The sequence below is a fragment of the Gymnodraco acuticeps genome, unplaced genomic scaffold (genome assembly GCF_902827175.1).
Source record: "Gymnodraco acuticeps unplaced genomic scaffold, fGymAcu1.1, whole genome shotgun sequence".
In the NCBI taxonomy this organism is placed as follows: Eukaryota; Metazoa; Chordata; class Actinopteri; order Perciformes; family Bathydraconidae; genus Gymnodraco; species Gymnodraco acuticeps.
Window position 1 is genome coordinate 720,739 of NW_022990943.1, and position 12,698 is coordinate 733,436.

General features: G+C 41.0%; 2 protein-coding genes and 1 long non-coding RNA gene across 3 annotated transcripts; 2 read left to right on the forward strand and 1 right to left on the reverse strand.

The window, feature by feature from the left end:
- The first annotated feature begins 1,058 nt into the window (after window positions 1–1,058).
- On the forward strand, window positions 1,059–2,048 carry LOC117558526. The gene is made up of 2 exons (XR_004570843.1): window positions 1,059–1,336; window positions 1,706–2,048. It is a non-coding gene; the product is annotated as an uncharacterized LOC117558526 (long non-coding RNA).
- A 2,001-nt stretch (window positions 2,049–4,049) lies between these two features.
- On the forward strand, window positions 4,050–6,310 carry LOC117558531. The gene is made up of 4 exons (XM_034234781.1): window positions 4,050–4,218; window positions 5,075–5,269; window positions 5,360–5,436; window positions 5,554–6,310. Exons 1-4 carry the CDS (start codon window positions 4,123–4,125, stop codon window positions 6,308–6,310), a joined length of 1,125 nt encoding a protein of 374 aa, XP_034090672.1. The 5' UTR covers window positions 4,050–4,122.
- Window positions 6,311–6,787: 477 nt separating this feature from the next.
- Window positions 6,788–10,104, reverse strand: LOC117558519. Its single transcript, XM_034234769.1, has 3 exons — window positions 9,880–10,104; window positions 9,134–9,269; window positions 6,788–7,657 (listed from the first exon to the last, which is right to left on the reverse strand). The coding sequence occupies exons 1-3, from the start codon at window positions 10,014–10,016 to the stop codon at window positions 6,905–6,907; spliced, it is 1,026 nt and encodes a 341-aa protein (XP_034090660.1). The 5' UTR covers window positions 10,017–10,104; the 3' UTR covers window positions 6,788–6,904.
- Window positions 10,105–12,698: the final 2,594 nt, after the last annotated feature.

A 12,698-nucleotide genomic window follows, 5' to 3' on the forward strand; every position in this document is an offset into this window, starting at 1 on the left:
AAATATATTATTATACGTTAAGCTAAACAATAGTGTATGAAGTGATTCAAATAAACCCCACCTTCACCAATGCAACATTGAAGTGATGAACACATTAATGCACAAATATTTTTTATAAAATAATTAAAATATATGGTTCTTAATTGTGCAATTCGACATAACGAGTACTTCTACTTAAAGTTCTTTTTTTTTTATAGGATAAACCTTTATTAATATATTTAGGGGAGGGGTGCCCAACCTTTTTTGAACCGAGAGCTACTTTTAAAGTTGCCAGTCTGCCGAGATCTACCAGTCCAAATAGAGAGGCGTAGCCATTACTACCAGGTAAATACACACTTCTACTTGAATAAAACTGACCTTTGTACTATGAATACTTCATAAAATACTGCAGATCCTTTATCTTACCTCTTTCTAATCTACAAGTATTTAACAGAAGTTACACAACAGTGTTGTTGATACAGAGTTGGAGTTTATTCACACGTCACATACTACAGTGGGTAATGTTTTCAAGAAACATTGAACAGTGCTGCCACGTATGACACAGGGAAATAGGAAAATACTGAATCCTTTCTTTGCCATTATATACAAATAGTGTTGCTACAAAAGTATAAATTAGGCTTACTAATAAGACAACTCAGATCTGAAGCTACACAGGAATCTGCTGCCAAAGTGCAATAAAAAAGTCAAAATTAATAGAATCAAATCATTTTTTTGTTGCATTTTAGTAGATTATAAAAAGAAATGCCTTTAAAATAGGATGCAAGCAACACTAGTTTCTTAACCTGAATTGAAAATAGACTATAATCAATTTAAGTTTGCATTCTTATACCATTTTGTACAATAATTATAATGAATAAGTTCAAACAAACTAAAACTTACAGCTGATTAATAACGGTATCTAACTTGAGTTTTTATTATATCAAAAACCTGTTGAAATGCTACTGTTATTTTTACTGTCCCCCAAAAGCGCGTCGGCAGCCTCCAGGAATGCTTCTTTCACAACTTCGCCGTCTTTGAAAGACTTCGGCCCAATCCCAAACCACTCCCTCGACCCTCCCCCTCCGTGACGGAGTGAACTCCGTCTGTAGGCACACTCACAGCTGAATGAAGTTCCCTCCATTAAGGGTTAAGGGTAAAAATACAGCGGCAAGCTTTGGGACGGCCTCCCCTCTCTCCGCAGGAAACGGAAACGGACGTCATGGTGTCCAACTCACATCTCCATCTGTCGGCTGCATTGACCTGCGTTGCTATCCGTCGCCTGTTACTGGGTGCAATGGCAAGATCCAACAGAAGGCGCAGAAGGTTGAGGCGCATTTTAGCGATGTGCCAGTGGCAGGTAAACATTTCAATATTGCTAATACAACAATTATCTTCACTTTATTTCTTATATAGTAGCCTATGAACTTTGTATGTGTAATACAAATAGATATTTAGATATATTGTGATATACATTCATTTATTCTTTCCTTATAAGCTATATGTGTATATCTGTATAGTGTCTGTAGAATTCCAACACAGAGAAATGTTGTCAGTAGTTTATAGAATAAAAAAGGAAAGGTTAATTTGACTTGGTCTCAGAATTGTCCCTGTGTGTGTGTGTGCGTGTGCGTGTGTGTGTGTGTGTGTGTGTGTGTGTGCAAAGCGCTGGAGGTCAGTCCAAGCTTTGCCCCTGACATCATTGCATGTTGTGCATTTCTGTGCATAGACATGAACGATGTCCTTGAGGATGCTGAAGCCTTCCCCCCTGAAGATGGGGACCAGAGTCCTCCCCCTGCCGCAGCATGTGGACAGGAAAGTCCTGGACACCACCTAAGGAACAGGATTGCTGCACAACTCTCTGCTCCTGTCCAAATGGCACCACACCAGAGAGCACGATTACATCGAATGAACTTTGTTTTTTTTTGGAAAAACGTGGTTGTCTGTTAACTTGTGTTTTTGAAATGATGTGCACACATACCTGATTAATTTTGTTTGTTTTAGTGAGCTCCACTTCTCACTTTAGAGAAAAGAGGTGAAATAAAATAAACCTGTGCACCGTTGATTTCAAACTTGGTTTTCCTGAATTGTCTTTCTGCATAATCCCAAATTGGAGACAAATGTCCTTACCTCTTGGATCATTCAATCACGAGCACAGAGCAAAGGTTCAGAAAATGAACACAGGTCTTCTAATACAATCACTTTTGTTTTTGAGTGAAACTCTGCAAATGGTTTGACATGAGCAATTAAGACCGTAAATGTCATGTATATTTTAATGCCTTATACCTATGAAGCGCACAGACATATCTTTATTTAAAATGCTGATATTCAGGGTTAATCTTCAGACTTTGGAAAAAACACTTTAGTTCTGTGCACAACATTACTTTGTGCAAAACTTTTCCTTCTACATTATGAAACCCACACAGAACAATGTAGCCATCTAACAATCAAGCAAACGCAATGTCACCTTCATCACCCGTCTACCTGTATTTACTATAGAATATTGAAGACATGAAGGACAGTACGTTAAATTAGGTTTATTGTCTTCCAAATAAATAATACAAGCGAACAAAAACAAGTCTTTTAAGTAACATCAATAATCAAACATAGAAATGGCCAATGGTGGGGGGAAAAAAATAAATCACATTTTGTCGACCATTTTTTCGAACAGGGTTAGAGTGCTGCATTATTTGTCTGTGGCGTTCGTCCTCTTTTTCTGCCTCGCGTTCTAGGCACTCCAGCACTCCCATAGCACCTTTTCTTTTATTGGGGGGGGGCTGCTGGGTGGTTCCAGCATCAGACAGTGATGAGGGTGGTGAGGGGTCTGGATCATCAGCCACATTTGGGGGGGGAAGGAAGAGGAGCAGGAAGCAGCCTCCGGATCGAAGAGGATTGTGGAGTTTGCCAAGGCTGAGGCAACAAGGACAGGAGGACTAATTGAAGGCCTTGCACCTATGGCCTCATCCATGGCCATGAAGAAGGGCCATGTTGCAGGGGTTTCTTCCCCCTGATCAGTCCCTGTTCCAGTCCTTGGCCTTTTAAGTTCCTATTGCAAACAAATGCATGTTAGAAATCTTTGTTCAGCTTTTTCAAAAACAAACATGTTTTACAATAACAATACACCATTTACCTTGTATTTCTTTTTTAGGTTCTCCCATTTCTTGGAGGCCTGTTTGTGAGACACATGTTGCCCAAGGTCCAGTTCCTTAATGATTGACCTGTTATCCTAGAATATTTAAACAATATATATTGGTGTTAAGGCAATGACCCACTGTGCACATTCATTACTTTCATTGCACAAAATATGAATTGAGTGCATAACTCACTCCCATGCTTCTTTGGCAGCATTGCGTTTTTTGCAAAACAGGTCATCCTTGTCCATCCTTAATGCAATAAGTGCCTTGGTTTTTACCACAGTCCCTGAAATTACAAATCACACTTAAGTTTAAACCGATTTCGTAAGTGAATGGATACATGAATTGACACGTGTGTTGTTAGTTTGATTCCGATTTAGATTTGTACATCTTCAAAATAAAAATCTAATGTAATCTTGGCAAATCAAATTAACACGTGTAGATTTATAAATACATGTTCACAAAGGCATGTTTTAGTTAAGGCAACGTATTATTTATCGTTTAAAAAAATAACCACATGGAACTCACATTTGTATGACGTTGTTTCCTCCATGCCCGAAAAACGGTTGCACACCTGTGGAGTGAGATTATCAAGCCTGCATCCATGCAAACTCGCTGTCGGAGGCTTTTATAACCCACTACGCCTCCGCCCTGATTGCTTTGGACCAGCCCTCAATATGGCGGACCCTTCGCGTGAAACGGAGGGGTAGGGTGTAGGGGGCGGTTTGGGAATGGGCCTTCATGTGTTTCACAAGAACGTGACTGACACGATAAGATGCTATGGGAGCAGCCTTGCTCTTGTTGTTGGGCCTGGTGAAAATGGACTGCTGTGCATTTAGCTGTGCTTTCAGGTCCCTCCCCTTTTGGGAGCGTAGGGCAGAATTAGGAGGGAATAGGCTACATGCACAGTCACTTCCGCATTTTACTCATAGCGGCCGATTCATTTCCTGTTTGAAAATGACGACCTTCTACACCCGCTGCCTACAAGAGCTTCCGAAATTAAAAATGTCAGATGTTCATCGGATTTGCCGGACGACTAAAGCCCCAGCCAGCAAACTCGATAAAGGCTTCAAATTATATGCTGCGTCATATATACACAACTATGAAGGTAAGAAGGTAACCGGTACTAACCAGCTAGCTTATGCTCCGGGTTACGCTAACATTAGCCGTCAAAAGCTAGGTAACGCCAGAGCCCTATAGTATAACTACTATTATTATTATTATTATACTACTACTATAGTAGACTACTATAGGGCTCTGGGTAACGCTATGTACTGTTTCTGGTGTTAATTCTTTAAAACATTAGCCATTTTGCTAACAAATACTATCGTTTAATAGCCTTATAGCCTAGCCAAGGTTATCTTGTTGTTAGCCACACTGCATAATGGTATCAGTTTTTGTAAAGCAATGTTGCCATAGATGTGTTGACGTGAGTATAGATCTAACGCTGTTGCTCTGTTTTTCTTCATTCAGTGTCCAATAAAGACAGGCTGACAGGGCAGGTCAGCGTGAGAGCCTTGTGCTACAGGTCAATGCGGAAGAGCGAGACAGCACACAGTTTGAGTGTAGGCAGGCAGCATTGACACTGTTCCCCCCTGTTTATTGAGTTTCAGTTCAGTTAAACATTAGTTTACCTTAAGGGAATCTCAACAGTGTCCTACTTCTCCCTGCTTTATCACAGCTGATTGGTCAGATATTATTACATTGATTATGGATGTGTAAGTTTGGGGGTTCAAATATATAGTAAAAACTGCTTTAATACAATTTTCAAGGCATCTTAGTTTCCAAAGAAAGTTCATTGTGGTATTGTAGGGTAAGAGGGTAACACTAAGCATTCAGGAATACATGCTTCTTCTAGGATAATGGGTCAGTAAAAATAACCAATAATTCTACTCATAATAACCTCCTGGCTCATAGTAACAAGTGAGGTTACTAATCACTAGTATTTCTTCTCTCTTTTTTAGATAACGCTTCGTGATTCATCACCAGTGGTGCTCACGCACAACCAGTGCTCCTGTGTTGCAGGAACTGTTTTGTGCAATCACACAGTAGCATTGCTGTTCCAAACAGCACACTACACTGAACTGAACATGCCAGTTGTGCCACCTGTGCATAGCTGTACTGAATCGGAACAGCAATGGCACAAGCCGCGAACAATGGTAATTTCAATGAGGTTCAAATACTTGTAATCTTTCACAGAGTTTTTGTTTTAAAGTGACTCAACGAACAGTAATTGTCTTTTCCTTAAGGGTGTGAAGCCAGGGCCCATCAACTCCATGGTCTTCACCAAGCCTGTACCAAATAGGATGGTGCAGACTGGAGTAAGGTAATTTTAGCTGGAAAATTGTGTTTCCTGTGTTTTTAAAATTCATAATTCTAGTGCTGTATTCCTAACCTTTATTGTCACATTAATGTGCTATATTGTCTTTGCCATTCTTTGTAGGAGTGGATTCTACAGAGGCATGGTGGGGCCATTACCAGATCCCTGCCTGTTCAGAGTTACGGAGGCATACTCAGCATTCAGCATTGAAGACAGGCCGCTTGTGACCACAATGAACATGAGACCTGACAAGCCCCTTGTGGAAAGTGCCTTCGGGATTGTGCAGGAGGGCAGTGTTCTGTCCTATCAGATGCCTGCTTTGACGTCTCGGTACACCACACTTCACACTGACACACCACCAACACCCCACTTGCCCATAGAGGGGTATGTGATCTTGCCATGTGATTTACCGCTGGTGTGCTCAGAAGAGGAGCAACTACATATGAACAGCTTATCTGTTGATTTGGAAATGTCTCACAAAATTGAGGAGGCTACCCGTGAGCAAAGCTCTAGCTCAGAGTGGCATCTGCTCCGCAAACCCAGGGTTACTGCCTCTAGGTTTAGAGAGATTTGTCACGTCAGAGGTGAGAGCTCTGCTAACTCTCTTGCAGAGCGAATACTCAAAGGTACAAGGCAGACTGCAGAAATGAGGAGAGGTGCCGAGATGGAGCCCACAGTAGCAGCTGAATACAGTAGACTGGCAAACGTGAACTACTCCCCTTGTGGCCTTGTCATTCACCCCTCTACGGCCTGGCTTGGTGCCTCCCCTGATGGAGTTGTTTTTGACCCAACAGAATATCCCCAATTTGGCCTTGTTGAATTCAAATGTCCCAAATTATGTCGACTGCAAATATGTGCAGATGGAATGTGGCTCCCCTAAACTCAAGAAAAGCCATGCCTATTACTGGCAAGTACAGGGTCAACTTCTTGTATCTGGGATGCAGTGGTGTGATTTTGTAGTGTGGGCACAAGAGGACTACCTGGTGCAAAGAATATACACAGATCCAGAAGTGCAAAGAGCAATCAGAGAAAAAGTAGACTTTTTTTTTTTTTACACATACATGCCGAAGTACCTGTCATTAAAAAAGTAGTGGGCACTGTAGCCATTGTTAACTCTGTAAGCAGTTAGCTGCTAGACCCTGGCTCAGCCGTCATTGTTTTTAGGAGGCAATCCCTCAATCATGTGTTCTGAATGACAACAAAATGTGATTTCAATATTTTGTTTTTGATATATATTGTTTGTCACATTTCATATATGTAAATAAATATACAATTGTATTTAAAAAGACAATAAAGTGAAGTGATTTGTGTAATGAATAGTAAATCAGTGCATTTGTAAGAAATCATCAACGCATTGTAATTTGCTATTTACCATTTATTCAAACAAAACACTAGCGTGTGTCAGGCAACACGGGATTACGGTGTGCTCACCCAGCTTAATCACAGCTACCTGCACAGGTGTCATCATCTTGTCTTATTTCACCCATTTCTTGACCAGTGCTTTGTTCTGATAGTTTGACAGCATACATGCTACTGCAAACAGTTGGTTGATGTTGTAGGCATGGGACAGGAGGATGACACCATCAAAAAGTTTGTTCTCTTTTATCCTCCTAATGACACGCTCCACATGAACCCTCAGTCTGGCAATGGCCTGTGTCTCCCTCACCTGATAGGCTGGCATTTGCTTCTGCTTTGACAGAAAAGGTGGGCAGTACACCTTGCATTTGCAGCAATCGCTGATCAGGAAGCCCTTATCTACCATCACTGCCATGTTTTCAGTCAACAACGCAGCTATTCCAGATTGTTTGAAAATCTCCTTGTCGCTGACAGAACCACCATACAGACTAGAAACAAATGTCACTGCGCCATGTGGGGCTATGCCAACCAGGGCTTTCATGGTGCAGTGAGATTTGTATGTAGAATACATTTCACTTTGGAGGAGGAGTGAGGATGGTGTTTGACACCTCAGCTCTGTGCAATCCAGGATCACCTGTGTGTCTGGGAAATCTTTGAATGCCTCTGGGAGGTGGGCTTGAACTTCTGCAGGTGTAAGCCAGATGCACTGTGACCCCAATAAAGTTGTAAGAAAACTCGTCCATGTTGCAATGATGCGGCTCACAGTGGACTGGTGTACGTTGAAGCGGTTTGCAAGGTCCCTCTCTTTCAAACCCACCGACAGGAAGCAGAGAAAAAGGAAGAACTCGTCAATTGGCTGAAGCAGCTGTCTCTGGAAGATAAACAAAAAAAGGGTACTATATCCAGGGCTCGACATTAAGGACTGCCCGATGGCCCGGGGCCATATAGTATTTAGCTCTGGCAATGGAGCCTCACCTGCTGGTTGCCCGACCGGGCAATCTATTATGCCAGTATCATGCAGCTTGCGGATCCAGTAATGAGTGACCCGACAGTAAATCTAAACATATCTATAACTAGTTTAGGTAGTTTGAGAGGTAATTAAAATAGCTACGTGTGATATTCTAACCTGAAGTGTGTGTTTTGTCCGCTCACCGCTGCAGGTGATTATGCAGAGCTGCGTATCAACTCGTCAGCAGCAGCTGATCTCTCTCTCCCGTCAGATTAGACTTCACTCGCGTTTATGTCCATATCGATCAGATCCAGCTAGTTCTAGATGATATGACTACCTGCTTATTAAAAGACACCTAAACAATAAGTGTCGCTATGCAACCGGGTGAGGCCGCAAAGTATAGCGCAGCATTATGCATTTGTTTACATGCCCACCGGAACCCCAAGGTATTACCAACAGATCAACGCACAATCAACCCATACAGGACATCTCTTTCTCCACATTAAGTGTTAGACATTAGAGTTGACTCTTCTTGTCTGTCACATACTCTTCTTGTCTGTCACATAAGTGGCGCAACTGAAGCGGTATTGCGCTAAAGGGAAATAATTTTGACCGAAGAGATTTAGATTTGCCGGCTAACGGGAACTCTGACGTCCCATTTTGTGTGCTTCGCGGATACGCTCGGCTCCTCTCGACTGCTGCTCGGGTCTGCTCGGTCAGCTTCCGGATGAGGAGGCATTCGTTCGACCAACTTACAGTAGATAACATTACAAACATTTTTAACAGGGGCCATAATAGTGTAAATAATGTTTGTTTTGGCAGTTATAACTGAATGTAATGTTTTCTACTTTTTTCCATCTGGGAAGCCATTTGCCTTCATCAGATGGAAAGTGTCTTGATCAACAACTTAAGTATTTATTATAGCTATGCAGGTCATGCAAGCGAGCAAACACAAACAAGAACAAACAAACAAGTGAAATGAAGAATAAAATTGAACAATATAATATTGTGGTGGTTCATCTTATAATTCAGTCTAGAGAATGCACCAGACAGCATCTAAGACCTGCAACAATCTAAATGTTCTAGGGGGAGGCCCCCCAAACCCTTCGTGCGTCATTTAGTCCGCGAGCATTTTTCAGGGCAATCTCTATTGGGCTCAGGGCCATCTGTAAATTAGCTTAGATGGCCCACAGGGCCATCTCCCAAAATCCTTAATGTCATGCACTGTATATTAATGTCATGAGTGTAGCACACCATGGGAAAAACATTAAGTTGTTTTAGTTCTCTGATGTATTCAAAAAGGATTGAGTACTATAGCCTTTTAGCCTACACGAAAGCAATGAAATGTTGGAGAAACATTTTCCCTTCAATTTGTGTGTTAAAAGAAACGTAGCCTACCGTTGATGGACGTGTGTGTGTAACCACTTCTTCATTCCTCTTGGCAGCTGATATCGCACTTGTAACACGAACCATTTTATAAATGGAAGGCTCAATCAAAAACCAGAAGGCCATCAGGTGGTTATAGCTTGGGAATCTGTACACAAAAGACACATGTCAGTCATTAATTGACTCGTTAACTGTAACACATGGGCTAATGCTTTCCTCTTGTTTGCTATAATACATTACAATTCAAATAGACTGATTAAGAAGGCACTTGGTGCAGGTATAGTAATATACAGCAGTAACATGTAACAACTACATTAAAGCAGCAGTAATAATAATCTAAAACATACAGGGAACATTTTACATAGAATGACTACTTTTACTCTTCATTCTTAAGTGTGCAACTGGGAGAAACGCAGTGGATATTGACATGTACTTTTACTTTGGTAAGGTTTTGAAGATTTCCACTTGTAGTAAAGTATTATCAGTATGTTGTTAGTATTAGTATGTTTTACTCCACCACATTTAGTTAACCTTCATAGTTTCTAGTTACTTATGAAAACACATGATTTATGATTCTACATGTTCAGTTCAGGAGTATTTTCAAACCATAGTATTTGTACTTATACTTCAGTTAAGTTGAGTAGCCTACTTATTCCAACACTGCATGCAAATAGTCAGCAGTCAAACGGCAGGTAAACAGGATTCTTTATAAGCTAACCCATCTTAAAAACTTGGATAGAATTTAGCCAAAACATTACCTGGTATAGAATCGGAGGTTGTCGTCGGAGCCAGCAAACCGCTGTAAGCAAAACTCTCGCTGGACTCTTAACTCCTGCAGTTGCTTCTGCAGATCCTCCACTGTTTTGGAGTTGTCTTCTGTAGCTTGAGAGGACATGTCCAGTGAAGCTGGTTCAGGGGTTGAGCAGTAATCATGGTCACGGACATCGATGTGCTCTTCCTGCTCCTCCCGAGAGACTGGTTCAGTGGGCCGCTCTCTTCTCTCCCAAACACTAGCCCGCGGTGTTTGAGCAGTGAAGTGATAACACTGAATATTGTTGTTCTATTTTTAGACACATCTCGCGATCGACTGGGAATCTCTCCTGCTTTAGGGAAATGAAGGTGTCACAGCACCAAGAGCAATAAGAATTAAACTCAGTATAGGGCACACAAATGTGAAAGGAATAAAATAAGAATATAAATGTACATATTATCAGGTCAGTGACAAACCCCTACTATTGATCCAATTATTTTCACAATAACCGCAGAACTTATATTACACTTACACTCCAGAAAAAAACATGAACTTCAACAGTAAACACACAATAGAGAATCCGAGAAAAAGGGACTGATTATCACATATTGAAAACATTTTCTGTTTATCAGGTAAAGTGCTTGATAAATGACACGAGTCAATAAATCCTTTATTTATAAAGCACCTGATTCTATTCTTTTTATGTGTTTGAAGTATATTAAGGCATTGTGGAACTCGCTGTAGCAATCTTAATCTTATTTTCATTATTATTGAACTTTATGTCAAAGAACTGATTTGAAAAATACATTGTCATTTTTTAATCAGGCACTTTTTTTTTGTAAAGCCAATGATATCTTAAACTGGGTGATTCAGGTTTTAGATATAAACATAATAATGCATATTTATGTATAGCCTAAATGCCGTAAGCTAGAGCAAATCAAGCATGTTAAAACGTTCTATTTAACATTCTAAGAGACTGATAAGTGACAATATAGTTAAATGTTATGAGGATGTTTCGTGACCTCCTATATATATATATAATTCTCAAACTAGTATTACCAATGTAATGTGCTTGTCACAGTCTGCTCCATCCTTCACCAGTAGTTTTCCATTCACCTGTCTCACCTGTTAACCACACACACGTTGTTGCTCTCTACTGCACCCATTAGTCATATTGCCAGTATTTAAACCCTAACCAGACACACACCCGTTGCCAGATCGTACTTTGCCTTCATGCTAGTCTTTCACACGTTTGTTACCAGATTGCCTACCCGGTTCCGACCCTGCCTGTCCCCGACCTGCCTGCTCTGCCTGTTCCCTGATCCTGCCTGTGCTTGGACTATCCTGCCTTGCCTGCTGTCTGACCCTGCCTGTACCTCCGTTGACCGCCTCGCCTGCTCCCTGACCCTCTGCCCGGCCCTGACTCACCTTCTGCCTGCTGTCCTCTGGTTCGTTTGCCTGCACATCATCCGGCTGTTACTGTTCTGCTGTTATCTCTCTGCTCTGGTATTATTACCAATAAAGTACATTACCAATACTCCTTGGTTTCTCGAGTGCTGCATTTGACATTGTGACAGATTGTGACAGTGCTAAATAAATTATAGAAAAAGTTTTTTTTTTATTACATTTGAGTTAGGTTTGGATAATTCACAGGCTCATGTACAAGTTTAAGTATGAGTGTGACACATTTTAAATTGAACATTTATTAAATAAATTACAAATAAAAATACAAAATGAGATTACAATGTAGAAAGAAATCAAATGCAGATGTTCAAAAAGGGAACAAAAAGGACACTGAATGGTATGATACAAATAAAATGTAATGAATCATGTGCTATGGGTATTATAATCCCAAATGCCCTTATTACTAATAATGTTATTGCAAATCATATTTTACTTTCAAATACAGATTTGAAAATAGTGGTATTTTTGCGAACCTATTCATAATTTGTAGATTGTTAATTTCACATGAACTGCTTTTGTTAACATTAAAAAATAAAATAACAACAAATGTGTCAAATGTTTTGACTTGCCATTCGATCACATTGTTACTTATTCTGACTTCTGAGTGTGTAAATGTAATTCTTAGAGAAATAGTTTGGGTGTTAATTTCAACCTGACAAGAAATATGGAAGATGTAAAGGCTGTACACACCAACCTGAGACCAAAGAACGCGTACCGAAGGCGTCCCACTTTTACGTCGCCTGCGTCGGCCACGCCACCCGCCTACGAACACACCGCAAAGACTTCAGTCGACGAGTGGCCATAACTGTCCTTACCAGCAGGCAGCGGTAGTGTGTATTCGTCATTCAAAAGAGGCAACAACCGGAAGACAGACTATACACAGAGAGAAGAAGAACAGGCTGCGTGATATAAACAAACAACAAATAGCGTCTGGGTTCCATTTTCACTCACTCTCGTCGATCAAAAACATGTAAACATAAAAAAGAAACACTTGCGTCCGGGTGAGATGAAAATGAAAAAGATTAGCCGTCTGTGTGTGCCTTCTTAATCGTTTGTTTTGGTCCTTCACTTCCGCTTCGCTTCTCATGCACTGATTCGCTAAGCTGAACAGCCAATCAGAGTGATTTATTTGGCCGATTCAACATGTTGAATCAGCCGCGGGAGGTGTGAAAATGTGCTGTAAAGAGACGACAGTGCGGGACACACCAACCTGAGTAAGGGCGCCGCGAATGCCCGACTGCCTCTGACGGCCTCTGACTCCCAAAATCGGGTTGGTGTGTCAGGGGCTTTAGACGACAAATTAAAAAGCTGAGATCCAATGAAGCATTGAAGTGGTCAATTCATTTCACCCGATGCTGTTGT

Coding starts and splice junctions, on each gene's coding strand:
- LOC117558519 (XM_034234769.1), bottom strand. CDS start 10,016: ATGTCCTCTCAAGCTACAGAAGACAACTCCAAAACAGTGGAGGATCTG. Junction 9,270..9,879: donor AACCTCCGATTCTATACCAG/GTAATGTTTTGG, acceptor TTTTGTGTACAG/ATTCCCAAGCTATAACCACC. Junction 7,658..9,133: donor CACACACACGTCCATCAACG/GTAGGCTACGTT, acceptor TTTATCTTCCAG/AGACAGCTGCTTCAGCCAAT.
- LOC117558531 (XM_034234781.1), top strand. CDS start 4,123: ATGTTCATCGGATTTGCCGGACGACTAAAGCCCCAGCCAGCAAACTCG. Junction 4,219..5,074: donor ATATATACACAACTATGAAG/GTAAGAAGGTAA, acceptor TCTCTTTTTTAG/ATAACGCTTCGTGATTCATC. Junction 5,437..5,553: donor ATGGTGCAGACTGGAGTAAG/GTAATTTTAGCT, acceptor CATTCTTTGTAG/GAGTGGATTCTACAGAGGCA.